Below are 26,309 nucleotides of genomic sequence, written 5' to 3' on the forward strand. Positions count from 1 at the left end.
GTGGGACGTTTCCTGGGCAGACGAACAGGCCTTGTTGCGGTACCCGAGAACAGGTTGCTGAACGGGAGGGGGGCGCTCTGCGCTGATTGGCTGCTGCAGGGTTTCGAACGCTTCCAACGGCCGCGGCGGGGAGGCCCGGATGGAGCGGCGGCGGCGGCGGCGGCGGCGGGAGGGCGGGAGCGGGCAGCCGCGGCCGACGGCTTGAGGCGCTGCCCGGGTGCCGGGCAGGGCAGGCTGCATGCCGGGGAGCTCCAGAGCCGCTCTAACAGATGTCCCGCGGCCGTACGGGGATTAACGGCCCGTAGCGTCTGCGGGAGGGCTCGTCCCTCGGCGGAGGGGCTCGGCTCGGCTCCCCTCAGCGCGCCGGGCCTGCCTGTCGCCTCTCCCCTCGCCGTGTCCTGATCCAGCCTGTCATGTCGTGGGGTCTGCAGGGCCCAGCGTGTCCAGCTGTCCTTCAGACCGCCGTTGGGCACTACGCAAAAGGGAGGATAAATAATTACTGTGGCCACCATAAAAATATGAATGCTGTTAATAATTTAGTAAGCTCTGCCTTGCTGAGGATATTAGTGTCCATATATTATGCTGTTTCAGAATAATTGACAGGAAACAGAAAAAAAGCTGACGAGAAAGTATGACTGGTCAAGATGAAAGTCAACCAGCTGACTCAATGGCACCAACCCCAAAACAAATTAATTATATTAAATGCTTTACCATCCTTTCCTTTTTAATCTTCTCTAATACTAACACTTTCTGATCTGGAAAGGAATTCTTTCACGTGGGCTCAGCATCTCTGAAACCTGATTTAGCATAATGTCTCACTGTCTTGATGTAAAAAGAATGAGATATTTTCTGTTTATAGACTTCTCCATTATATGCTAAATTCTTATATGCCAGATTGAGTTCTTAGATCTTACTGATTTTTATTAGTTCAGGCATTTTCATGACTGATCCAGCAGCCGTTAGTGCCAGTAAGAGTCCATTGACTTTTTATGATTTGGAAGAAAAACAATAGGAAAAGCGGAAGAAGACGATAGCAGGTGTTGTTTATGTGAATAAAGATGTGCTCGTGAGGTACATAGGGCTATTTTCTTGAGGAAAAGATTTCAGAGTAACAACGTGGAAACCAAGGAGGTCATTTCAATTTTGACACTTGAGTCAGCCAATTATTATGCAGTCCTACAATTACTTTATTTCATATAGAGTAATTGCAACAATGACTTACGATCAAAATACAGCCTAACCTGAGGTCCTTTTGTCACCCTGAAGTACCAGTTTGGGCCATAATTTTGCAGTTCCAGGCCAGGCCACCCTTCACTGGCTTTTCCCCTGTTCTCTCCTTTCTTTGCACTCTTACAAAGTCCTTTTCAGCCAGGTCTTCAGGTTCCCTCACACCCTGAACCAGGGACCAGGTTTCTCCTAGGTTTGGAACAAGTTCTGCAGTATGGTTTCTCGAAAAGGTAACTGGTGGTTGTACATTAATTTCCACTTGACCTCTAGATCCTCCAAAAAGCTATATAAAATGTTGTGCCTGCAAAGACAGGAGAAGCATATTTATCGGGGCTGAGGATTAACAGGTGATATGTGCATCACTTCTCAAAGGTTTAAAAAGAATATAAATGTTACCTAAACTTTCAGTACATAAATACAGGCTCACTATGCATACGGAGAGTGGCTTGGGCATTACCCATTTTTTGAATGTACTTGAAAATCTAGAATTACAATCTTACAAAGCAACTAGGACATTCTGATGAAACATCTTAAGCTATCCTTCCTGGGACTGACAGAACATAGCCAAATTTTAGGTAGCAGTCCCTTAAGAAAAGTGGCTAAGGTTTTTTTTAGTCAAGTGCATTTATTCTCACTAAAGCTTAGATCAGGACTGATGACAAAAATAATTACTATACTTTATATGTCTGACATTTAAAAAGCCTTATAAAAGGCTCTGAAATAGAAACGCCTATTACTTTTTGTTGTGTAGAATGTAACACGCAGTCGAAACTCACTGTTCCTTCCAGTTATCTAGCTATCAGTAACCCAGGAGTATAACATTTATTTAATAGTTAAATAGTTTCCTCTCGCAGTAACACCCACAGGGAGAAAGTTCCAGGAGATTAAATCATTAAATGAGTCCTGTCACATCAGCGTCGTGGGAGCAGGGATCTCATACCTTGTGGAAAAAGACGAGGAGGCCACATCAGAAGAGCTGATGGGATCCCGAGAGGCCTGAAGGAGTCCTTGGTGCCCTGCGTTGTCTCGGGAAATTGGCTGTCTAGCAACCGTTTCTTGGCTTCAGGGGGTGAGTTTATGTAGGTAGACTGCTTGTCACCTAGATACCTTGCAAGCGTTTTGGGGTTTATCTATTTTTTTTTTAAAGAAAGGAATCTTTCTCAGACCACAGTGTTTTATTTTTTCAACCAACTGACTTCTTTATAAGCACCCGGAAAAAAAACGATTCCTCAAAGAGCTATTGATTCAGTTTAGCCAGAGCAGTAGCTTTCAAAACGTGAGGAAGGGGGGAGATCAAGCACAAGATGTATGTGGGGGTCAGTGGGAGCATGAGAAACCTCAGAAAAATTCCATCCAGCCTTTTTATCTCTTTTTCGAAGAGATAAGTAAAGGGGGGGGGGACACACTAGACCCAGTTTTGCCGGAGGTTTGGGAACAATGACTTTTCTTGCAAGAGACAGGTACAAGTTATTACACTCGAGGATCCTGGGTGTGGACTATAGGGGCATATGCTTGGGAAAGCAATGGATTGGGAGTGTGCAAGGCAAAGGAGGCAGGGGAGCAGGGCACAAGGGAAAAGAGAAGGTGTGAGCACAAAATCATACAGAAAGGGATGATCTCAGGAATCTCACTTTGTGCTGCTTTCTTGACAAAGCTTGTTTCCTAACAGCCCTTGCACGTCCATAGTCTACTCAAAACTGTGAAAATTACAGAAACTCCATCTGCTGTTGCTATGAAAAAAGGTTAAAGATGCTTGAGAGTCTTATTTCCTCACAAATTCCAGAAACTTTCTTCTGCAACCTTTAGAATCAGCAAGGTTTTACTTCAATTCCAGTAAAGCTGGCTTAAAAGCTGACCTTTTACTTCTTAGAAACATATTTTTCTTTTATTACCTTTTCATGTCAATTTTTAAAGGAAACTTGTCCTTTCCAGGACTCTATTTATATTTCTATGTGACTTTTTAGTATTATGAATTCGTTTTTAAAAGCAATGTTATTGTTAAAATTAGTGCTCATTCTTTTTTCTGCATTACATTCATAATGCATGTGAATCTGGCTATTTAAACAATATTTTAATTTGCTGAAGATGGCTCTGTGACTAAGTATTAAGTAGTCATTTGTGTCAAGGCTGAACAACTATAGTATTTATATTTCCTGCATGTTGCGATGAGAGGGTTTTTACCTGACAAGAAAGTGCTTAGGGAGATGAAAAAGACCTATTTAGAAAATTTGGTTGTCTTAGGTACAAGAAATGTTCCTGCATTAAACCAAAATTTGTTACTGACCAAGGTTAATTAAAAAAAAAAAATTCCCAGTCCAAAATAAAATTACAAAATAAACACACTTAAAAAGAAAAAAAAAAAAGTCTCCTTTCTGGAATTGTTTTGTGATCTGTTAAATGGGAAACAGTCCAGTTTCTTCAACTACAATAAGGGTGTCCCGAGTTCCTCCCAGAAACACGCTGGATCTGGGACCCTCCCGGATGGACTGGAACCGATCCCTGGTAACAGCCTTCATCTCTCCTTCACGGCCTCTGGGCTCAGCGGAGAAGAGCGAACTCCGCCTGGACGCCGGTGTTCCCGTGCTGTCGGCAAAGAGCCGCCACCGTGCGCGTCTTCTGGGGTTACAGCCTCTGAAAAGCAAAACCGGAGGGGTTTGCCCGCGGGCCGGGCTCGCCGCCGCCTGCTCTGCCCCCACGGACTCACACAGCGGCTTTTGTCAGCCCAAGGTGGGCAAAGGGATGCGGGCCTGGGTGTGGGGAGTCAGAGGAGGCTCTTGGTGGCCTTTGGTGGCCTTTGGTGGCCTAGCGCACGGTGGAGGAGCTCTGGCAGCCCACGGCCGCGGGCAAGCAGCCTCGTGTGGATCGGCGGGGCGAGGCCGGGCTGGCGAGGGACCCCCGGCCGCACCGGCAGCCGTGCGGACCACAGCCCGCCCATCCCCGGCCGGCGCTTTCCTCAGGGGCGGCAGAAGCGAGGCGTCCCCCGCCGAGAGGCGCGGCGAGCTCCGCGGAGCGGCCTCCCCGCCGGGCGGGGCGGCACTGCGCGGGCGCGGAGGCGAGGCGCAGATAAGGCCGCCGCCGCCCGGTGCTGGCAGACAGCCGGCGGGCCGGGGCGGTGGGGACGGAAGCGCCGGGACTTCCTCTGGGGGAGGCCGGCCCCGGGGCGGTGCGCTCCCCCGCGGGGAGCCGCGGCGAGGCGGCCCCGCGCACCGCGGGGTGGCGGTGGCCGCGATGCGGGCCGCCTGGGTGCTGCTGACGGCGCTGGCCGCCCTGTCCGCCTACTACGTCTACCTGCCGCTGCCCGGCACCGTGTCGGACCCCTGGAAGCTGATGCTGCTGGATGCCACCTTCCGGGCGGTGCAGCAGACGGTAAGGCGGCGCCCCGGCCCCGGCTCTGGCGAGGCGGACAGCCCGCCCCCCCCCCCGCCGGGCTCGGTTCGCGCCCCGGTGCCGGAGGCGGCTGGGTTGCGGTGTCCGCGCCGGGGGCATCCGAGCAGTGTCCTCCGCGGCGGGCCGGGGGAGGCCCCCCGCAACCCGCACAGCCCTGCCGGTCCCGGGGTCCCCGGGGCCCGAGGGGGACCCGGCCCATCCGGAGAGCCGCGCCGCAGGCAGCCTGTTGTAGTTAGAGCCGAGGGGGGAGTCTCCAGCACCACCGACACCCGCCTCTGCAGCGGGCTGGAGCTGGGGCCGGTCTGCGCTGCGCCGGTCGTTATCGCACGCAGGAGGAGAAAATGGAATTAGGTCCAGATGTGATGGTCTGCCTGCCGAGGTGAAAGGCCCGGGCAGCTCCGGGCAGGGTCGCTCATGGTTTCGTCCTGATGAGTAAATCAAGCGTGCCCATTTTAGTAAAGCTGGCATCCAGTCTTCTCCTCTGGGTTTCGTGGTGCAGAACTTATTAGATGTGGTTTAGTCTGGTTTCCAACTTGCAGGCTTTTGGTCAAAAAAAAAAAGAATTAATGGTTCTTATTCTGGTACATTAAGCATGCCTTAGGGAAAGAAGACATAGGGAAGCTCTTTCAAATATTAAACTGCCTTGATTTGGAATTGTATTACTAAACAAAACTCTCTGAATGCATGAGTTTGTCAGAAGACACATGACAGTTGTGTCACTTCACGATGTCTCCCTCATTTTCTGCCAATGTCTTTATGCTGACATGAAACAGATCAGAGATAGTTTCTGATAATGGCTTTAGCTGTGAACATTTACTTTCTTCTAGGATGGTCTGATCTTTTACAAGGACTGATCAGTCATGGTCAGGCCCGATGTAAGGTACTACGTATGTCAAAGTATTTTTATTTTTTTTAATTTCAGTTTACTAAGTTGGTTCTGAAATGTACAAAAACTTGTACTTTGAGTAGATGAGAGCATCAGCATATTCAGAAAGGGATTAAATGAATTAATGGACAGAGGGCCCATAAATGGATACCAAAAGGACTAGATGGGAATGTACCATCTGTGTTCCTAATAATTGCAGATGCTGAGAAGCATGAGAATGGACCACACAGGGTCAGGCTTGTATATTCTGCCTGAATAGCTTCTCTGGTTGCCACTGTTGGAGGCAGAGACTGGGAGCAGATGGACCACTCATCTGAGCCACGGGGGCATCTTCTCATGGTCCAAGGGAGTCCCTGAATCAAAGCGTATCTCTAGGATGAAAGGATAAAACCTGTTTGCTTGTATAGGGTAAAACCTGTTTGCTTGCATACCTGCCCATATGTCTGCTATGAAAATGATGCAGACGTGGCCTACAATAGCTTCATTCTTCAGTAAAAGCTATGGCTTGATGTTCACTGGCTCCATGTTGTTAACTCAAGTAACTGAACAGCAAGCGCTCAGCTTGACCAAATTCATTGACGGTACGGACCGAAGGGCCATGATGGCCCCAGCATGCGGCCTGCAAAACACATCGTAACAGTTCAGCCAGGAACACCTGAGTCGAGTCCATAACCTCTAGCTGAAGGAGACCTATCTTTAGAAAATCATATGACTGTGACTATATATATGTATATTGCTCTTGGCTTATGTACACATTCAGTTGGTTTATGTGGTATGTTGGGCATAGTCAGATGAATTCTGGTGCCTCTAGCTTGGAGGCTGAAGGGTATCTCTTTTGGAATATTCTAGAGGTCATAATCCCAAGAGGAGCTGGCAGGACAAAGCCTGACGGGTGGCAGCAGGAGCAAACTGGCAGGCAGGGCTGAGGTGCCCACATCTGTCCCGCTCTCTGGGGTGAGGAAGGCTCTGTTGGGGGAAGTGGTAATTTCTTAGTTGTTTACATCTCTGGCCTTAGAAATGCAAACTTCTATAGTGAGAAAAATTACTAAACAAGTAAGGGTTCCTGTAAGGTAGCTTACAAACCAAAGGAAGGAACAAGTGAGCTTTACACAGAAGCATAAAAGAAGTGAGGCATTAGAGGGGCCCCGAATCACACAACAGGCGACCCTTGGGGCATTTGTTTCTGGAGAGAAAGAGAAGGTGCTTTCCAAGTGTTCAGAAGTCTTTCCAACACTGAGAGACAACACAAAGTCAGGAATAAATGACTGCCATTAAGAAGGAACTGAAGCTAGGATTGTAAAAGTTAAGCTTGAGTATTTACTTTGTTAGCCAGCTTTTGTGTGTGTATATAAAATAAAGTGTATGTCCTTTTGTAGAGCTCAGCTCCTTCCTTCCTCTACCGCTATTGCAAGACCAAATGGTTTAACATTTCTCTAAATGTGACCATTGAACTTTCACCCACTTCTGAATGTATTTTCAGCTTGCTATTTATTACTTTCCTTTGTAGGTTTGGTAGCAGACAGAAGTACATTTCTGATTTTAAAATCTCTGAAATGTACTGTAATCCTTTTTTTTTTTTCAAGAGCGTGAAACAAACTTCATGTGCTTCAAATACAATTAATTGTCTTTTGCTTATTTTGAAATAGATGTGTGAAGACTCTGACAACTAAGCATGACAATTTCTTGTTAGGGATAATGTGTTTGTTTTCTCAGTGCATTAATAATTGCTACCAATAAAACATAATAAGGCTGTCACTGGCTTTCGGTGTACTAATGATGAGGTTTTGTATTTCCATATAGAGTTTTGTCCCAGTCAGCTACAAATTTTTTTACAAGCTTGGGACTGACTCAGCATCCTGGCTCAGCATGAGACACTTCAACAAACGTTCAAGTATAATCACACGGTTAAAAAAATGCATAATGCTTATAGGGCACTCTGTAAGTAGGTTTCAAAACATACTACAGAAGGGGACCGATACTGTTATCCTAGTTTTAAATTGGGGGGAACAGAGATAGGAAGAGATGGAGTGCCTTAGGTGAGGTCACAAAAATCCCCATGGCGGAGCTGGAAAGTGAGCTGGGTTTTCAGAACCTTGTTCCTGAGCCCTCTTTAATGTCCTGTGGTGCCCCAGAATGAAAACAGAGAAACTTAGACTTCAGTAATATTAATGAACTGATGTGAAAATGCTTAAATGAGCATGAGAGTGATTTGCCCCTCTCACCTGTCCCAAAATGGGACAGGGTAACATTTTTACAGAAAACAGTGATATAACACAATTTTAGATCAGAAATTAAAAACTATGTACATACATATGTATACAGGTATGTCAGAACTCGGCTTCACTGAAATTTGGACAACCACATAAAATTAATTACGGGATTAAGCTATAGATTAAACCATAGTTATTGTTTTACTTGGTGTCTGTCAAGAAGTGTCTAAAGCAACATTTCATAATTCTGCGGTTAACAGCAGGATCGGTCCAGGTGTTTTTCACTTCTTCCTCTAACCGCTCTCCCTTACCGGAATAAAGAGAGCAGCATATGTTTATTTAAGAAGCTCTTTCAAATAAGTTATTTCTCAACAGCACTGTCAAGGTACTTGCTATTTTGGTGCATGGCAAGGAAGAAGGGATTTTTTGGAAGCGGGACAGCTGTTAGCAGAGGTTTGGAAGGACAAATGGGTTGGCATAGGGGCCATCAGATAGACACATATGGAAGAAGGTAGGCAGCTGTACAGGGGAAAAAACTATCCCCATATTTGTCCTCATCAGCCAAGTGATTCCTTCCTGCCACTCACTTGCTTTCGGAATAAAATCTAGGGCATGGGACATCAACATTCAGGATTAGAGAAAACAGTAATTGTTTTTTTCTAACATCTTAATGTCTGTCTACCCATATATTTCAGAGTATGTGACTTCTGGACAGATGTAAATCATAGTTGTAGCCAGCCAACTAAGTTCTTGGTGTTTTTGCATGCAATAACACGGTGTTGGAATTGGTTTACAGTAAACCAAGTTGTTAGTTGTGGCGGGTGGGTCTCACAGCAGTGGCACCTGAGCAAAAACTGAACCACACTGGCAGTCCTATTTGCAGTAACAGATAACTTTTATCTCTATCTAGTATAAAAGCAGATCACCATGGATGAATAGGTATATGCACAAAACCTTACATTAAAATGTAATCTAGTTTCTGCTTCTAATTAATAAACTGTAAAACAGTCGGCTTCTTTTCAGTTCTAAAGGAAATTCATAAAACTAAGAGCACTTGTCTTTGAGGACTGTCTTTATATAACAGCATTAAAAATACATATTCTTTAGTGGGCAATAATGCACATGCATTAAGAAATGATTCTGTAAAATGAAAGAAAATAGACATTCACCTTTAAACAGGGTAAACTGCCTGAAATGCACACAAAACTGTACGTTCTGCACATAGCTACATGGGGAAATGATCCTGTTTATTTTTCACTAATCTCTATTATTGACTACAGATATTGTAGTCGGCATTTTGGACTCTAATGTTATAGAAATGTGTTTTGCAAACTGATGCCAGAATCGAAGATCGTGTCTGCATCTTTTAAGGTAGGAAGTTTAGTCTTAGGCAGTTCAGTCGCCCAATTCCAGCATCATTACTCATTTGAGTCATGAGTGGGATTTGGCTCAGTCCCGAGTAGTGTTGTATGAAAAAAGAGCTGTTTGCTTAATTCCTGGTCCCGCCAAGGCCTGAAAGGTCAGTGCAGGACCTTGGGTCTGACCAGCTGCGAAGGCAGCAGAGGAAGCAGCTGATGCATTCAGCTTGGCTTTAGAGGCGCGCTGCCTTTGTGTGCTGTCTGAATGCGACCTGTTGCAATAATTTCGTGGCTGAAGCTCAGAGATGTGAAGCCAAGCAGTGTCAGCTATGGAAGTCAAATGAGGACAAAGCATCCCAATGTGCTGAGTACTGTTGGAGGTTAATGGACATTAGCAACAGAAAAACTTTGGGATTTTTTTTTTGTAATACAGAAGACATGAGTAATATAGAGTACAGGTCCATGAGGCAGGTGAGCATCGTAGCCGTGAGCATTTGAGATTCTTCATGAAATTACCGGCTGAGGAGCCAATAGAAGAATCCTGATAGTTTAGGGACAGATATTAGTGATAAAAGGTGAAGTAATGGTGCCTCTCTAGAGCAGTTCTTTCTTCATTCTGTCTGCTTTTTATCACAACCCTGACTCCTTTCTTCACTTGTTGAAAATTTTCTCCTACATCAATTAAATCTTTCAACATCTGGTACCCCTCACCAAAGAATTTACCAGGAGGAAGGTGGCAGTCTGAACAGTTTAGTCTCTAGGGATTCCCTGAAAACCCCTGTGATGGGGATGTCCTGGTAAAAGAGACGGAGAGTGTGCCTGTAGTCGTTGCTTTGCCTGACTTGTTGGAGAGCTGGGGAGCATTGCAGCGTGAGTGTGAATCAGCAGCCATGGGTCACAGGGAGCCAATGGCCCCAAAATGAAAAGGTGCAATCAGGAATGAGCCATAGGCCATTGTCAGTAGGGCCACTGTAATATGTCCACAGTGGTTATTTGCCGAATTGGCTCAAACGCCAGCAGAATACTCACGTTTGCCCCGCTAGCCTGTCAGCCCTCCTCTCCTGGGGTCCTCCTGCCCCTCCAGCTCTGCCTCGCCTCCCAGCAGCTGAGCGCTCTCGGTGTGCGTCAGCCCGTTACTCAGTCCAGCCCATAATGCTGTGAAGTTCACCAGCCACATTTCCCCAGACTTACCTGTTCAGAAAACAAAAGTGTTTATTCAGACGGATGCATAAAACCCGTCGTTACATGGGAAAACTTGCGGCTGCGACCCAGACAGAGTGATGTGCCGTGCCTGTGGCTGGCACAGCAATTCTGGGCTAATTGCCCACAGGGCTTCCATCTATATACTAGCTCCTCTTTTCCGTGAATTTGTCTTTACTTTTTTCTGTAGTCTCTTAATTTCCCCCTTGTCCTTTTGCTTTCTCTTCCTTTTCACTAGCTTTTATTATTACAGCGCTGTCTTCTCTCACTTTTCACCAGAGAACATCACCGTTTCTTCTCTTCCACATGCATATACACACACACGTCATGCCCAAGTATATTTAAGTGCTATATTTGATAGCCTGCAACAGTCCTGTATGTTGTCACAGGAAGGGTGGTAAAAATCACGAATACCAGCAAAGATAAAACCAATTATTGTTCACATGAGATGACCGGATACAGTTTTATAATGGATTTAAGGCAATCCAACTGTGGACTGCTGCCAAAAGGCCTGGTCCCATCCTTTCCCCCACTCCCTCTTTCCTGCCGTGGGTTATCAGTAAGATGGTGACCTGGCTGAAGTTTAATGTTGTTTCTCTGGTTTTGTTGGGTTCATATTGAGCTGGTGCAGCAAGGTCATGCTCTGAGGCTTCGCGTTCGTTAGTGCCAACACAAGGAAGGTGCCAGGGAAGTAGAGCCAACAAGATGGGCAGGTCTGCCCTTTGGGTGGCAACACAGCCCGAAAAGAGAGTTAGCCAACCATTAAACACATCTTCTTCTGCCAGTAGTGATAAGATATTATATATCTATTTAAAATATTTATTTATGGAGAAAAAAAAATAAGGATTTTATTTGTGAGAACTTTGGACAAGCCTAGCTCTTTGCCAGCAAAAAGTGCAATCCTGATGCCTTATAAATGACAACAAATAGGCTGATTAGAGAGATATACTTCCAAAGAATCTGTCTGATAAGTGCTTGGCAAAAAAACTGCCTATGCCTAACAAAAAAATTGGGACAAAGCATCTCTTCCAGGTTTTTGGTTTTTGGATTCTTGGAAAGAGTGGTCTGTTATAGGGAGAAAAAAAAAAAGGCATGACAGCATATGATAACCTGCAGATATGACCACGGTGCTCTGTGGTTTAAAGAACAGGGCAGAACACTTCTTGGTAAACACCACTAACTAGCCTTGAAAATAAAACATTTCTGATTCCAGGGAACATGTGGTAATCTCATCTACAAAGAATGTGAACTAAAGTGGGAGAAAACTAAAATGGGACATCTATTGCAGCACAGTCAGGCTAAAAAAAAAAATCTACAAAAACATTGTTTTCCCTGGCAGTATTTCTAAAATTCATTCCCAGTGGTTACCTGTCCCGGGAGCCTTCATGGGGCACGCAGAGGATCAGGTCTCTAGCTGGTTACATCAGTGGCAGCCCAACAAATTGTCTGCCAAATTATTAATAGATGTTTTGCTCTTCAGATTTCTAACTCAAACTGGGTTTTCCCGTGGGAATTTTTAAGTAACAGTGGGAGAAAAGCATGATCTGAAATTCAGAGACACAAACAGCCTTGTGAATTCAGCATTTCTTCCTGCCGGGTGGATATTTTGTGTTTCTTCTCCCAGAGAAAAGCCTTGCAGTATAAAGAAATGATATTCCGTCCAAAAAGCAGCAAACATTTTAAAATTTGGATTCTCACCAAACTATCTCAGCAGGGTGACCTCAAGCTAAAGCAAGAAAAGAAAGTCATTTTTGTAAATTCTTGTTTTGGAAGTGGATTCCTCTCCCCGCTCACATAGCAGCCCATTGTACTTGGCATAGACTTTTTTAGGAAAAATGTCAAAAATTGTCTTTCTCTCCAGCAATCTACAGTGGAAGTGGGGATGTGCAGGGCCTTTTCTATACAACACCTGACTGAAAGCCAATATTTCTGCTTTTTTTACATTCAAACTAATGATGACAGGTGAAAAAGTTACATGTAAGGAGCTGGGGCTGTAGAGCTAAGGAGACAGATCTTCTTTGGCGTGGGTGCTGCTGAATGCTTCAAAGTGTGCTTGTCCTCCGGAGGTGTGTGTTTGCCTCCGCCAGCCCTCCCTTCGCCGTGAGCAGGCGCTCCTGGCAGAGAGGCTGAAACTTGGCACTGAAAGCGGCTGCGAAAATGGTACTGCAGAATTATAGTAAAGAAACTCAAGTCCAGAAAATGAAATAGCTGTCCTTATGAACCAGTAATAGAAACCGGAAAGAAACCGTGAAACTCTTACTTGCAAAATCACGTCTGTCACAAGGAACCGGACTTGGCGTCCACTTAGTTTTTACAGGTTAAACTATGGCCACTAGCCGTTCTTCACAAGGTGAATGCGGTCAGACCGGCGCCTGGGTGACCCCGCTCTCCCGGGTGTCAGCATCTTTAATTTATACTAGCAGGTTTGCGCTGTACTGGTGGTACCAGCAGAATTAAAACAGTAAAATGGTTGTGTGTAGACAAGCTGCATGGCTCCTAACAGTACACTTTTTCTTCCAAGTGTCTGTTACCTGTATGTAAAATAAAAGGTCACAGCTGACAGTTTTCTTTATGGTAGTGGTCCTAAAGACATACGTTAGGCGTATGTATTAATTTTACCTCCCAACTTCATTGCCTTGACTGAAAAGCTGTACAAAAGGCTTAGCTGATTATCTGATTTCTAGCCTTCATCACTAGGATAGAGATTAACTTTGCAAAAGGGGAAAGACCCCCACTACTTTTCAGCGGCCAGTCTCAACGTCGTAGTCCCTGCAGTCCTTTGGCTCACCCTTTGCTACCCCTTTTGCACCAGCTGGGGAATGGGAACAAGTAGGCACTACAAATAGCGTGCAGATCATACGTGGGGAGTAGGTCGTGACCATTTAGGCTGGAGGAGTGCCTTGGATCCCAGTACTGTTTGCTGAGAGAAACAGGTTTTTAATTTATTCAGGGCAAAGTTTGAAAAATAAACCTGAAAATAAAAATCCTGGATAGCCAAAGGGGATAAAATCTCTCTCCTTCTACCACAAGGGGACAGAAAGATCAGATCATTTTTGTAGTGTTTTACACACCCCGACAAAAAAAGTAATGCACTTTAGTCTTTGGGGTTGGAAAAAAAAAAATCGCCGCTCTGGTTCTGGGATAGCGTTTCAGATCCTTCCCAATTCAGCAGGTAAATACAGGACAAGCTGATAAACAAGCATTATATTCCGTTAAGGCCATTCCTGTTTTCAAATTTCTTTGCAATCCTTGAGAACTTTCTTAATTTGGAAATGGAAAGACTTATGCTTTGGGGTGAAACAAGAGAAATACTTTGCATTTTTGATACGTTACCACCACAAAAATTTTGCCTGTGCGGCATTGCCCTCTGCTGGCACCGGTCTGAGGAGCTTCACAAGTCCCATAGTGGAGCACGCTGGTGAGGTTCGTCTCCTTTTGGAGGTGTCTTTCAAAGGCAAGGATCTGAGTGCTCATTCACAGTTGTCTTGATCCACATCATGCTCGTGGTTTGATTTATTTTTACAACAGAGAATCTTTTATGGACAGGGTTTTGTTTTAATACAGCTTTAAAAGCATTAGAGGTCTTTGATAATCATTCGTTTTCCAGTGAATATTCTAAGAATCCATGTTCATTTTCATATAGGACCTGCCCTTTGAAGACAGTTGCATTAAACATCAACGCAGTATCGTATGATACGCTCTGAAGTAACACAAATCTTTTTTTTTTTCCCTAGTGTCACCTGATTCACTATCTGAGACTCAGCCACCACTTGATAGTTCTGAATTATTTGATTTGTACCTTTGACAAGCTGAAGTCTGTCTCCTCTGAAGACATTAACATCACGGATGCTGTTTTTGACGGCGTGGAAGTCAGAGTGTTTGAACCTCCTGCGAAGCGAGATGAAGGGCTCAAGCGCAGCGTTGTTTACATCCACGGAGGGGGCTGGGCCTTGGCAAGTGCAAGTATGTGTCTGCCAGTAATTAAATAGGATTCTGGTCTGGTTTTCTCCTAGCAGGAGAAGCCAAAAGCTGTTTTTTTCTGTCAGGGGTGACATTTTTGCTAAGACGTACCTGAATTCACTAGTAACTGTCTCCGCTCTGGTAGATCAGCTCTAAGGAAGGAGGGGGAAAAATATCATGAACACACAGCAAAAATGCGTATCTTATCTGCCCATGAGCTGTAAAAGGACCAAAAGGTTAATTTTGTTACATCCTGAGAGGACAAAACAGCTTATTGTTTAAATTCTTGGGATGCCTGGATGGGCTGTTTGCGCCAGTCTCCCGTTTTCTATGGTCATGTCCAAATGTCGATCCTTGGTGATCAGGATCCAGTGTAAGGGTTTTGCCCCATTTTCACACAATAATTAGTAGAAGAGTGGGCTAAACAACACTGCATGTAACAGCGTTGCTAATGTTTGGCTCTTAAATAACGCGTACGTGGGAATACATGCTGCTGATCACAGACAAGGACAGCACGATGAAGGCAACGGGTAGAGGTCGGTTACTGTCCCATGGTTTGGCCCTCTCTCTTAGGGGACCACTGCCACCACTAGCAGAAATTACCTTGAAAATTAATGCTATTTACGCCAATTAACTCGGAAGCCACAAACCTCATCAGAGAAAGTAAGGTATAGCTATAGACAACCATAAGTTAACCACTGATCCTTCCACGTCATACAGGAGGAGAAAAGCCTTGGGAGGAGAAAGGACATGCGGTTCTCAGGGCTGGCCCGAGATCCAGATCCGATAGGAGTCTTCCCCCGTTTCCTTCCCTGTTGCTCCTGAGATCCCATGAAGTCCATACAGCTCTGATGCATTCTGTGGCCTCATCTATAGAAAAAGAACATTGACGGGGTTTTCCAAAACGTTCCAAAACAAAGACTGTATTGATTGCGTTTGGACTATGCATGTATAAGTCACTTAGACCATGATTTAAGGGACATGTAGTTCCTAAATAACTTTAAAATCCGTCCTTTGCGTGCCTTTGGAAATCCCAGTCTCTTTGTCCTGTAGTCCTATAGCAGTTAAAAATTTTGCTCCTCTTCCTACAGAGGAATTGTGCTTTGAGATGGGTTTTCTTAGGCCCGCCTAAGGGATGTTTGTTAGCATCCTGCCCACCTCATTTGTTCTGTAGCAGTTTGCATATGACTCTTGTTGTGCAAAAGTTTCTATTAAATTACTGCATTTTGTTTGGATGACTATAACTCAGCTATGTCAGATGCTATCCTCGAGTCCAAGATGCAGAAGTTAATGGCACAAATGTTACAGCTAAACATTAAATTCTAAGACTAGATACTTTAGAAAACGCTTAGTGTCTTAGTATATTTTATAGTACCGGGAACCAACGATTAAGTAACTGGAAAGGAATAAAATTAAAGAAAATCAGTCCACTGATAAATAGGATAGCTGTGATTAATCCTCCCTTAAATGAGTAGTTCAGTTGACGTTAATAGGGCAACTCATTTGAGTCAAAGCAATGCATGCTATAATAAAATGAACAACAAGCCGTGACTCATACAGTGATAACTGTCTCTGGATGCTAATGGCCCCAAGCCACTGGGTACCTTAAATTTTGCCCAACTGAGAGAATTGTGATAGGTGGATGCAATGACATGCCCCAAGTCACCAAGAAACAGATGAGAAAGAAAGCATTAGACTGCAGGACTTCTCAAGGCGTGAATTATGTTCCTTCTGCTACAATATGTATTTGGCACTTTATCTATTGCAAGCTGATCTCATTTACTTTGCTTATATTTGTATCATGTCTTTATATTTTCTGAGAAGCCTTACGTATGGCTTTGCAACTATTGACATAAATGGACTCGTGTGTCCCTACATTATGTCCTTTCATTCCAGGAACAAGCCTTTATAACAATCTCTGCAGAATCATGGCTGAATCTCTCAATGCTGTCGTCGTCTCAGTTGAGTGAGTAATCTAAAACTAATCGAGTCATTTTAAGGTATTAGAAATATGTAACGTAGTTCTTCTAGCTTTTCCCTTGTTACTGGCTGGTGTATAAGGCTTTAACTTGGACAATAATTCTCTTTACTGGTCTGATATTTTTACCCTTTTAAAATTACAACAAATTGGAATGGTATCAAAAATTCATTTGGGTTTCTAATTATTTTAGAGGTCATTTTAGAAGACAGAAGTGTGGGAAAAGAGAGTAGCACTTAGTTCAGTTGGACAAATACTAGAATGCAAATTTTAATGCATCTTGCAGTTGTATCTACATGTAAGGAGTGCAGCTAAAACCTGAGATCACTCAAGTGCCAATTTATGGTTCTGCAAATACTTGTGAACTTTAAAAACAACCACACAAAAAACCCAAACACATTTGGACATGATATATACCTGAAGGAAGGCTGAACCACATCTCTATGCCTGCTCATGTAGCAAGAGGGACTTTTCCCATCCTCAATGGCCTCTCCCACTGCTGCAAGGTATATTTTTTAATATATATATTAAAAATAAAACTTATATATATAATATTAAGATAGATGTATTAACCTCCCCAAAGTCTGTCTATAAACCACAGTTTCTAAGTCATACTGCAACATAAAAATTATCAAATCATTTTACCCCTGCTCATTAACCAGAATACACCCGTGGAGTCTGGCAGTTTCCTGCTGCTTTCTCAATCTCCCACTGCTCCAGTCATCTCATTTAAGCCTTGTGCTCCACTCAAGCGCAGAGGGCTGCCAGGGTGCCAGACAACAGAGAAGCAGGGCTGCTTTTTTAACTCCCTGAACAATTCCACGGTAAACATACCTCTCGACTAGCTAACGACATTACCTGGATGACTCCAACTTGATTGGTACTTTTCCCATCCTTATTGTCAACTTCAATATTTTCTTTTGCAAACCAAATCACTTGAAATAACTACTCAAGTTTCCCACCTGCGTTGATTACATACCAAGCTCTGTGATCTAATTGCCACTTAATTATATGGAGTCGATGTTACTCATTCAGTACTTATAGCATACTTTAAAGGGTCGCTTTTTTTTTTACTTCTTTGTTGTTTATTAGTAGAAACAATGAAAAGTAAAAAAGCAGCTGTTGGGTTATTCCAGATGAGCAGCGATCACAGTATTGAAGTTCCTTATTATTCCTTTTCTGATTTATGGTGGTATAATTCTGCCTGTTTCTCCGAGTTATTGTTTACCCATTCTCCTTAGCCATTATATCTTTCAGTCAAGGCTTTTGTACTCAATTAGTGAAGACTAATTAGTTTTCTCATTGGTTTAATTGCACATCTCGCTTTCATGATATATGCACAGTCTGTTACCGAGTTCTGCGAGGAGTTCCCAAAGGACTCTTTCATATTCCTTTGTAGTTGATACAATATATAGATTGCTTTCTGAAAGCAGGTCAGATTTGGAGTTTGAAACTTTTCGTGTAACCTAAGTTTAAAATTTATTCTGCATATGAAACTTTTTTTAGCTTAGATTCTGAAGAAAATGTTTTGAATCAGAAAACTGGATTTTGTTTTGCTTGTTTTGCTTGGCTCTACTGAGAATATGTAACATTTGTTGATTGAAAAGCTACAAACAGAAGACATGCTTCGTACCGTAAAGCCTAGTAACAACTCTTACATTACAAATTATTCAGTAAATATGAACAGACTTCTCCTGCACTGTTATTTAGAAACTGAGAAAATCTCATGAATGGGACTCAGCTGCTGACTGTTCCTGGGCAGACTGTTTGCTCTCTGTGCCTCAGTCTCTCCACCTGCGCAGTGGGTATATTCCTGCTCCACTCCTCGATAAAGGAGAGGAATTACTGAATCTGTTGCATTGGAGGAAATTGGTATTCACTTCTTGGCTATTGTTCATTTTATGGCACAGAGGTATAGCAAGGTCCATTCTCTCCTGAGCATAGGTAAAAATTCGGGAAACGGAACTGCATAGGTATTTGGCTCAGTGGAATCTGTTGGGCAATATATGACTTACTCTCCCTCGTACTGGCTCAGCTGGGGATTTGGATCAAAAACAGCCTGATTGTAATGACTCCCTTGCCAAGGGTCTTTTAAATATTCATTCATTTTTATAACGTATGATGAAATCTCTATTGGGAAATCCTAGAAAGTGCTGTACAATTTTATACTATCTTGGTATTATTCATATCTAGTAGGTTCGTATTAATCTTTCAGAATTAGAGCATTAATTATAAGATTAAGTCTTACATAAGTATTACACACCTCATATTTTTCTCATAATATTTATCCTAATGAAATAGTTATTTGCCATTAAGGAATACCTGATATCGCTTATTAATCCTGAAAGAGAGGTACATCGACGGTAATAATTGTCTCTCATCTCTTTTCTTTGTAGATACAGGCTGGTACCGGAGGTGTGCTTCCCTGAGCAATTCCATGATGCTCTTCGTGCTACTAAGCATTTTTTGCAGCCTGATGTCTTAGCTGAATATTCAGTTGATCCAAGTCGAATTGCAATTTCTGGCGATAGTGCAGGAGGAAATTTGGCAGCTGCTGTGTGTCAGCAGGTAACATCCAGTGTCTGTTAGGTATTACACTACGACAGTCCCTAATTCAGTGAGGCGTACAGGCTGACAGATTCTTTGTGCTGTGTCATCACAAGGTGATGTGCCAAACCTAAAGACAGAATGGTGGAAAGCCAGTATCTAGTCGTGTTACAGAAGAAAAATGAGCCAATCGCAATACGAATCACATAGCCTGCAATGTCTTACTACAGTTACGAGTTGTTATGGGCCAGACTTTAAAAGCAAGTAGCTAAATGACTTTTTTTACGCCTTTTGCTGATGAATTCTTTATTTTTCTAAGGAGGTAACTAGGTGCATGCGTAATTTATTGATTTAGCTTCCTATTTTTAGATGCTTGTCTCTGAAAATATGTTTTTATTTCTTTCAAATACAAATGAAGGACAAAATATACAATAAATGAAGCTTAATTCTTCTGTTAAATTGTCTTCCTGTAGCATTTCACAATTTTAAGGAAATTTCTTTTGTGTATCTGCAGTTTAAATGTGATCTGAATTTAATCTAGTAAAGATTTTAAAGACGGCCTGGGGCAAGTAATAATATTTTTCATGGTTGAGTGAAATATTATTATTAGCTTTTTTGTATTGCCATAACCATTGGTGATAAGAAAGCAGATACCATGTCCAGGCAACTAATTATCATAACAACCTTGCAATATTGAATTAGGGTGAAAAAATGAGTAAGGGATGATTACGCTAAAAGTTTCAATATCAAGGACTGATAAACATGATAGTACCATGTTTTGGAAGCAGCATTCTAATTCGTTTCCCTGATGCATAATTCTTTTTAAATCAGTGATATAGGACTGTTTCGGGGAGAGGTTAAATACACTAAGATTCTTCAGCCTGAAAAAGAGACAGACAAGATGAGATATGATAGGGAACTGTGTATCTTGTGTAGAAGTTGAAGCAAAACAAGTGTTTGCTGATTCTTCCACAAAAAGATTAGGGGGCACCAAATGTATAATTGGTAGGCGCAAATCAAATGCAGATGGCAGGTTCAAGTCAAACACAGAGAGGTGCTTCTGTACATGGTGAGCCTTTGCTAGAGAAATCTGCGGAGGCCAACACTTTGCGTATGCTCAAAAGAACAGTTAGATAAATTCATGGAAGAAAAATCCATGAAAAACTGTTAAAAGCAAGAATAGCTCCTTTGATTCAGGAAGTCCTTCAGTTGCAAATTGTTAAACTGGGAACTGCATTAGCTCAATGCCACCTTACAATTTTTTTTTTTTCTTCTTACACCTTTCAACTTCTGCCACTGATTTCTGTTGGAGACAGGACCCTGGGTCTGCCTGAATGGCCATCCTTACAAGAAAAGAAAAAGATCAGGCTGCTAATATTTCAGACAAAGGAGTGACATTACCTGCATAAGAGCAGCATTCGACCTAAAAATTGTTAAATGAATGGTGACTTATATGAATTTAAGGTTTATATTGTAATGTTTATTTTCTTTGTAATCCCCACTCTATCCTATATTCTTCCCGCAGCTTAGCAAAGATGAGCATTTGACCATCAGACCAAAACTGCAGGCCTTAATTTATCCAGTCCTTCAGGCATTTGACTTCAATACACCTTCTTACCAGCAGAACATGAATATGCCCGTTCTTCCTCGTTATGTCATGATCAACTACTGGATAGATTATTTCAATGGTAATTATGACTTGGCTCACTCACTGCTGATTAACAACCACACTGCTCTTGACGTTGGCCAAGCTCTCTCTTTCAGAGGACGTCTGAACTGGACATCTCTACTGCCTTCATCATTCAAAAAGAACTACAAGCCTGTAATACAGACCACGGGCAGGGCTGAAATCATCCAGGAGCTACCAGCGCTGCTTGATGTACGCGCAGTCCCACTCCTTGCAGAAAATGAAACTCTGCAGCTGCAGCCAAAGACTTACATCCTGACCTGTGAGAACGACGTCCTGCGAGATGACGGGGTCATGTACGCCAAGCGCTTGGAGAACGCCGGTGTGGAAGTCACGCTCGATCACTTCGATGACTGCTTCCATGGCTGTATGATATTCACCATTTGGCCCACTGATTTCTCTGCGGGCGTTCAGACCAGGAGCAGCTATATAAAATGGCTGGATGAAAACCTCTGAAGAGAGAGTCTCTCTGGAAGGCACGGGGTGCGCAGCTCTGGTGTCCCTTCTTGCTAAGGAGCAAACAATGAAAAAGTGCACTTTTCCAAATTCAGACTTCATCCGTTCAGCTGCACCTGCTGGGGGTTACAGACCACTAACGACAGCATTCACTAGCTCGATTGGCCTTGCCCAGCAAAGTATTTTGAGAAATACTTTTCCAAATTTGGATTTTTTTTTCCCCCTTCTTTCAGGTGACAATTGCCAAACATAAACAAATGTTGAGCAGGGAGATCAGCATTCCTGTAGCATTCTTAACTGGCTGCAGCTTTCAAGCTTTGACTCTTAATTAGGTACAAAGGCCACAATTTTCAAATTATGTGAAGTAAAGCCAAACACCTACATCTACATCTGAATATGTAAAAATGAGAGCTAGTTTTCAACAGTGGCGAGCACTTGATGTCAAAGAAAGTGTGAGCACTCTCACCTTTGACAGCTGAGCCATGCTTTTGAATGTCATGCATGGATTTAGGTGTTGGCTTTTAGGCACATAGACAAATGGCTCGTTTAAATTTAAAAAACAAAAAAGCTCTTCTAGGCAGTTAAGATGATGCTAGACAAATGTCCTGGCCAAACATGTAATTCAGCTTTGGAATTTGGTCTTTATTGCCTTTTAGTTATTTATATTTTATAAAAGCACAGAACTAAATATATTTTCAATAAAAAGTATTAAAGCGTACATACAAATATATAGGATAAAATACTACGTGTAGCAGCAGAATCCAGGTTGTTTATATGAATGAGCTTCAAAGCTGACTACTTATTTGGCTAAAGAATGTGACTTCATCTGTGTTTAAAGCCTCAGCTTCATGACCTCCTCACAGAAAATACTGAGCGTCCTAAAAAAATCTACTGTGTGGTTTGCACTAATGTTTGTAATAATAGTGGGTTTTGTTCATTGACTTTTCTTTTGTGCTTGTAGTGTTTATTATATTTCAGGCTTCCTGGAAGGAGGGAAGCAAGTAAATAGAAGTGGGCTCTAATCTATATGGAAGATTTAAATCTAAGCTTTGCAGCTAAACTTTGTCTGTCTTGTAGACTGACCCAAAACACTAGGTAAGATGATCTCGCTATTGTGCAGCAAATCGCTACAGTTTGAGCCGGTCTGTAAAATTCAGACAGGCAGGACGGGGAAGTGAAACCACTTGCGACAGCGTATATTGTCCAGCATGCTTACTGCTTGCAGCAATGAAGGTTGTGTCAAAAGCCCAGTGTTTCCAGGCAAAGAGCAGAGAATGGCTGCCCCGTGACTAAACTAGTGGGTTAAATTCATCCTCAGCTTTACCACAGGCTTCCTGTGGGACCCCAGGAGAACAACTTAAGCTCCTTATGCCTCACTTTCTTCTTCTGCAAGGGAGGGAGCGGTAATTTCCTACCTCACAAAGGAGCTGTGAAGCTGGATCCCCAGGCGTTGGTGAAGCGGATGGATGTGATGTGACTGGCAGGCGCACTGAACAGCTCCCGTAGCTTTTGACTTTCCATCCTTCTCTGATAGCTGGCTCCGAGCAGCCTGCCCCGTGTCGGGTGGTGCTGCTGGACTGCGGGTCCTCCCGGGCCGTTAGCTCATCTCTGTCCTGGCTGCGGTCACAGTACCGAGAGGTGAGGCTTCTGGGCTGTTGGGAGATTGTGACAAAGGCAATTTCGTTAGAGCGTTTCTTACGGCAGGATTCTGAAAAGTTCTTTTGAAGAAGAAAAAAAAAATGGCACTGGTAGATCAGACTGCCTTCTGTCATTTAAAATAAATACAGACCAGTCCACTTTCACTGGTATTTAAATTAAATAAGAGAATGGCTTTGCTGAATCATTGCTTCCTAGAAACGTCAGGTTGTTAATGTGGTTGTATGTATTAAGAGAAGCTGTTAACGAGACAAGCCTCGATGTAGGCTCAGTCATGCAGGCTGAAACTCATTTCTGGGCAGAGGTTCACACAGAGGTCACGAGCCAAAGCTTTTTCAACTGGCTGAGATTCTTCTTCCATTTAGATCGTTACAAAGGCTCGGTGGAATTAGAGCAGCCAAGTGACAATCTGAATCAGAATAAATTTTGGTCAAGATATCCAATTAACACTGCAGAAGAATTCAAACTTGTTTCCTGGATTAAACCCTTTTTCCTCCTTTCCCCCATAAACACAACTTCAGTAGATATAATTTACACTTAAAACAGACAGCAACCAAAGTTACGTCCATTCTAAAGACAAACTGCTAATCCTGAAGAAGGGTCTGCTCCGGCGTCCTTTCCATTGTATGGAGACAGCTCCACTTACTTGACTTTAGACCATGACCTCCAGAGTCAAAAAATATCGTTAGACTGAGTTGTGACAACAGGCTTCTTCCTGGCTTTCCCACTTAGAGAGTAAACCCGTGTCAGAAAAGATGTAATTTATATCCACCTGCTGTCATTAAAAGATAGTAGTAACTGTAGTACTGGAAAAAGAGTGGTTAATATTCCGATCAATTCTATAATAATTGTTTGCCTGAGAGCTGTCTGCAAAGCTTTGGATCAGCATTTGTTTGTGGCTAAGTTATAAATACCTGCTATGAAGCTATAATATAATTACTGCTGGTTTTTTGTAACGGAAATGAAATGGAGAGCTGGAATCCATATTCGTGGAGTCGGCTGTAAATTTCCTTCATGCACTGAAGCACATTAAAGTCTTGGCACAAGAAATGGCAGTGAGTATATAACTGGACTGAATGTGTTTACTAAGTCATCACCAGCTTGATGCGACATCCAAGATCGCAGCACAACTTGGATGAGATGTTACAGTATTAACTAGTTCTGTCAAAATATCTTGACTGCTTTTATCATGCAGCTATATGGTTTAAGTACATGATAGCTGCAAACATACATGATGGATCCTATAACATATAAAAAGAGGTCTGAGTTCCAGCTATAAAAAGACCTTTTAGTATATAGCTGCACAAGACACTTGATTAAAATTCAGTGTAAACCTTGAAGTAAGTGTTAACTTAGCTTTCCTCCTACTTTGCTTTGTTCTCCTTTGCACGCAGTCCCCGTGCCCAAAGTTGCAAGTTTAGGGTTGTTTCCAGCTGAGCTGCTGCAAGCTCCTAGAAAGGGAGCACTAACTCAGCTGAGAGCTCCGCCGGGGCCGGCAGGCACGGTTACAGAAAGTTGATGCCTGATAGCAAGGGATTAAGATTAATGCGTGTTACAACACCTCGATTTGTTCGGGTGTTTAGTCCTACGTCTCCTGAAGTGTTTCCTCGGGCATACCCAGCACCGTCGTTCCTTGGTTATTTCACAAAGCAGTTCAGGGCACTTTGATATTGTAGGATCAGATCAAGTATTTGAAACAATATTTCACCTGTGCATAGTAAAGTTAGTCTAAAAGAAGATAGTCAATAAATTTGTCTACTTGTCTTTCCATTAAATCAGAAAGTATGGCTAACTACTTTTTCAAGATTGCTTTTATTTTCCCCCCACACAATTAGACTTTATCCATTGCAAGCAATCTTGTTCCCGATGGCTGACAAAGCATTCAAATGTAAGATTTAAAAAAAAAAAAAAGCTCACATAACAGAACCTATAGTCATTTGCATCCTACTTTCATAGACCTGGGAACTTTATTAGCAGGTCCCCAGTATTTTGGCCAATATTCGCAGGAACAAATAGAGGTTTTGTCTCCCTAGATTAGCACCTCTGAAAGGATGAGTGTTCGGCATTTCTGAAAACCCAGACCCGTTTAAAGGTGTTTCATGGTGCACAAAAATCACTAATAACTTGAATTTCCTAACCTTCATCTAAGTAATTCCAAAATTGCGTCCCTAGCCAAAGCAGAAAGGCCATTCTGAGTTTAAGTCCTACAAACTAAAAAGAAATGCTTTATATTTAAAACGTTTTGTAGTGTTTGGGCCTCTCTATTTTTTAACTAGGTGCATCATGGGTATATTTTTTAATTTCTTACTAAACTTTATTGGAAACTTTTCCAAATAAACATATGAGAAGTAGGTTAGCCTGTCAAACCTTTTAAGCTGCTATGATGTGTAACGATGTTGTTAAAAAAAACCAAAACCAGCTGGTTTAACGTTCTCTTATTTATGATGTTCAAAACCCCAAAGTACAACATACTTGATGTGAATGCATTCAGTATCTTATGCGTGACGGTTTTTTTCTTCTTTCCCAGTGCAGGGCAAAGATCTTGTAAGATCTAATTAGCAACTGTGATTGAAATGTGCTCTGGAAATGAAGAATAAATAAATAAAGTGAAACGTATCTGTGATGTTTGGGTTTTTTTTCCCCTGGGACCACTGATTTTTTTTTTCCCCAGATGTACAACATTTCCAATTTGAATTTTCACTTAGCAGAGGTCAGTGAAACAAAACGGGAGACCTCAGAGTTCCTGAAGAAATGCTGAACCAAAGCCAAGGTGGTTGTTTTCAAGGCAGGAAACCTTGCCTGTGTGTCCATGCTCTGCGAGGGTGACCTCCTCTTACTTCATTTCTGCCAAATGATTAATGGTGACCACATTTGCTGGCGTTGAATAGTGGACGACACCTGCACTACTGCTGTTCCTCTCTTTTAAGATAGGCAGTGGAGCTCCTGTTCTCCCTTCTGACCTATAAACACATTTTTAGGTATTTATAGATTATTTACATGTTTGAAATCTGTTTTAGCCAGTGAAAGTCCCAGTTCTGTCTTCATTCCTATTTGCCTTCCTTTCACATTCTTTCTTTCTGAACTATTATCCATTTTTTCCCCTGCGCTCTCATTTATTAATGGTCATACCAGCATTACTTTTGAAATATCCTAATGTGGGGGTTTGCCGTTTTGTCCAGCAGGATCCTGTGACTTTCACAGAATATAAAGCTTTCCTCCTGCTGAAAAAAATGCTGGGGAAAAAAGCTTCAAAATACTTACAAGCCTATTTTTAAGTCAGCAGGAGTCATACTCCTGCTTGCATTAAATTGAATGCATTAAGAACAGGCTGAGCCCCATAGAACACTTTTTTCCAGTCGTGTTTTCTTAGATTTAGTAAAAAGTCTGGCTGCGCAGGGCTTGGCAAGGCGAGGGCAGTGCCTCCCACGGCTGGGTGCAGCCGTGCACATCACCCCGTGCCGGGGGCCGCTGCAGGAGGATGGGCAGCGAGGACCCGCTGAAGGACTCGCTGCCGTCTGTGCTGCGCTTCCACGGGCGCGGAGCTGCCACCTGAGCACTGACAAAGCGTCTGGCACAAAATCCTCAACAGCACCTTCAAATGGCATTAGGTGAGTACGTGAGGCATCTTAATTCAAGCGTTAATCTGCCATGGATACAGCACACTTTTTTTGCAGAACTACGGTGCTGTTGAGTATGAGACACCCGCGTGGGGCAGGCTGACACGTCAAAACTCGGGAGAGACGAGCTTGGAGGCTGA

General features: G+C 42.9%; 1 protein-coding gene across 1 annotated transcript; it reads left to right on the plus strand.

The window, feature by feature from the left end:
* Positions 1–610: 610 nt before the first annotated feature.
* NCEH1 (neutral cholesterol ester hydrolase 1) lies at positions 611–25,168 on the plus strand. The gene is made up of 6 exons (XM_075157382.1): positions 611–1,457; positions 2,082–4,593; positions 14,003–14,231; positions 16,125–16,194; positions 18,603–18,774; positions 20,279–25,168. Exons 2-6 carry the CDS (start codon positions 3,625–3,627, stop codon positions 20,894–20,896), a joined length of 2,058 nt encoding a protein of 685 aa, XP_075013483.1. The 5' UTR covers positions 611–1,457; positions 2,082–3,624; the 3' UTR covers positions 20,897–25,168.
* The last annotated feature ends 1,141 nt before the right edge of the window (positions 25,169–26,309 follow it).

Source organism: Calonectris borealis, chromosome 9 (assembly GCF_964195595.1).
Source record: "Calonectris borealis chromosome 9, bCalBor7.hap1.2, whole genome shotgun sequence".
Taxonomy (NCBI): Eukaryota; Metazoa; Chordata; class Aves; order Procellariiformes; family Procellariidae; genus Calonectris; species Calonectris borealis.

Excerpts from the sequence above, each read along its gene's own strand:
- NCEH1 (XM_075157382.1), top strand. The coding sequence starts at position 3,625 with ATGGGAAACAGTCCAGTTTCTTCAACTACAATAAGGGTGTCCCGAGTT. Across the intron at positions 16,195-18,602 it reads GCTGTCGTCGTCTCAGTTGA|ATACAGGCTGGTACCGGAGG; the intron begins GTGAGTAATCTA and ends TTTTCTTTGTAG. Across the intron at positions 18,775-20,278 it reads CAGCTGCTGTGTGTCAGCAG|CTTAGCAAAGATGAGCATTT; the intron begins GTAACATCCAGT and ends TTCTTCCCGCAG.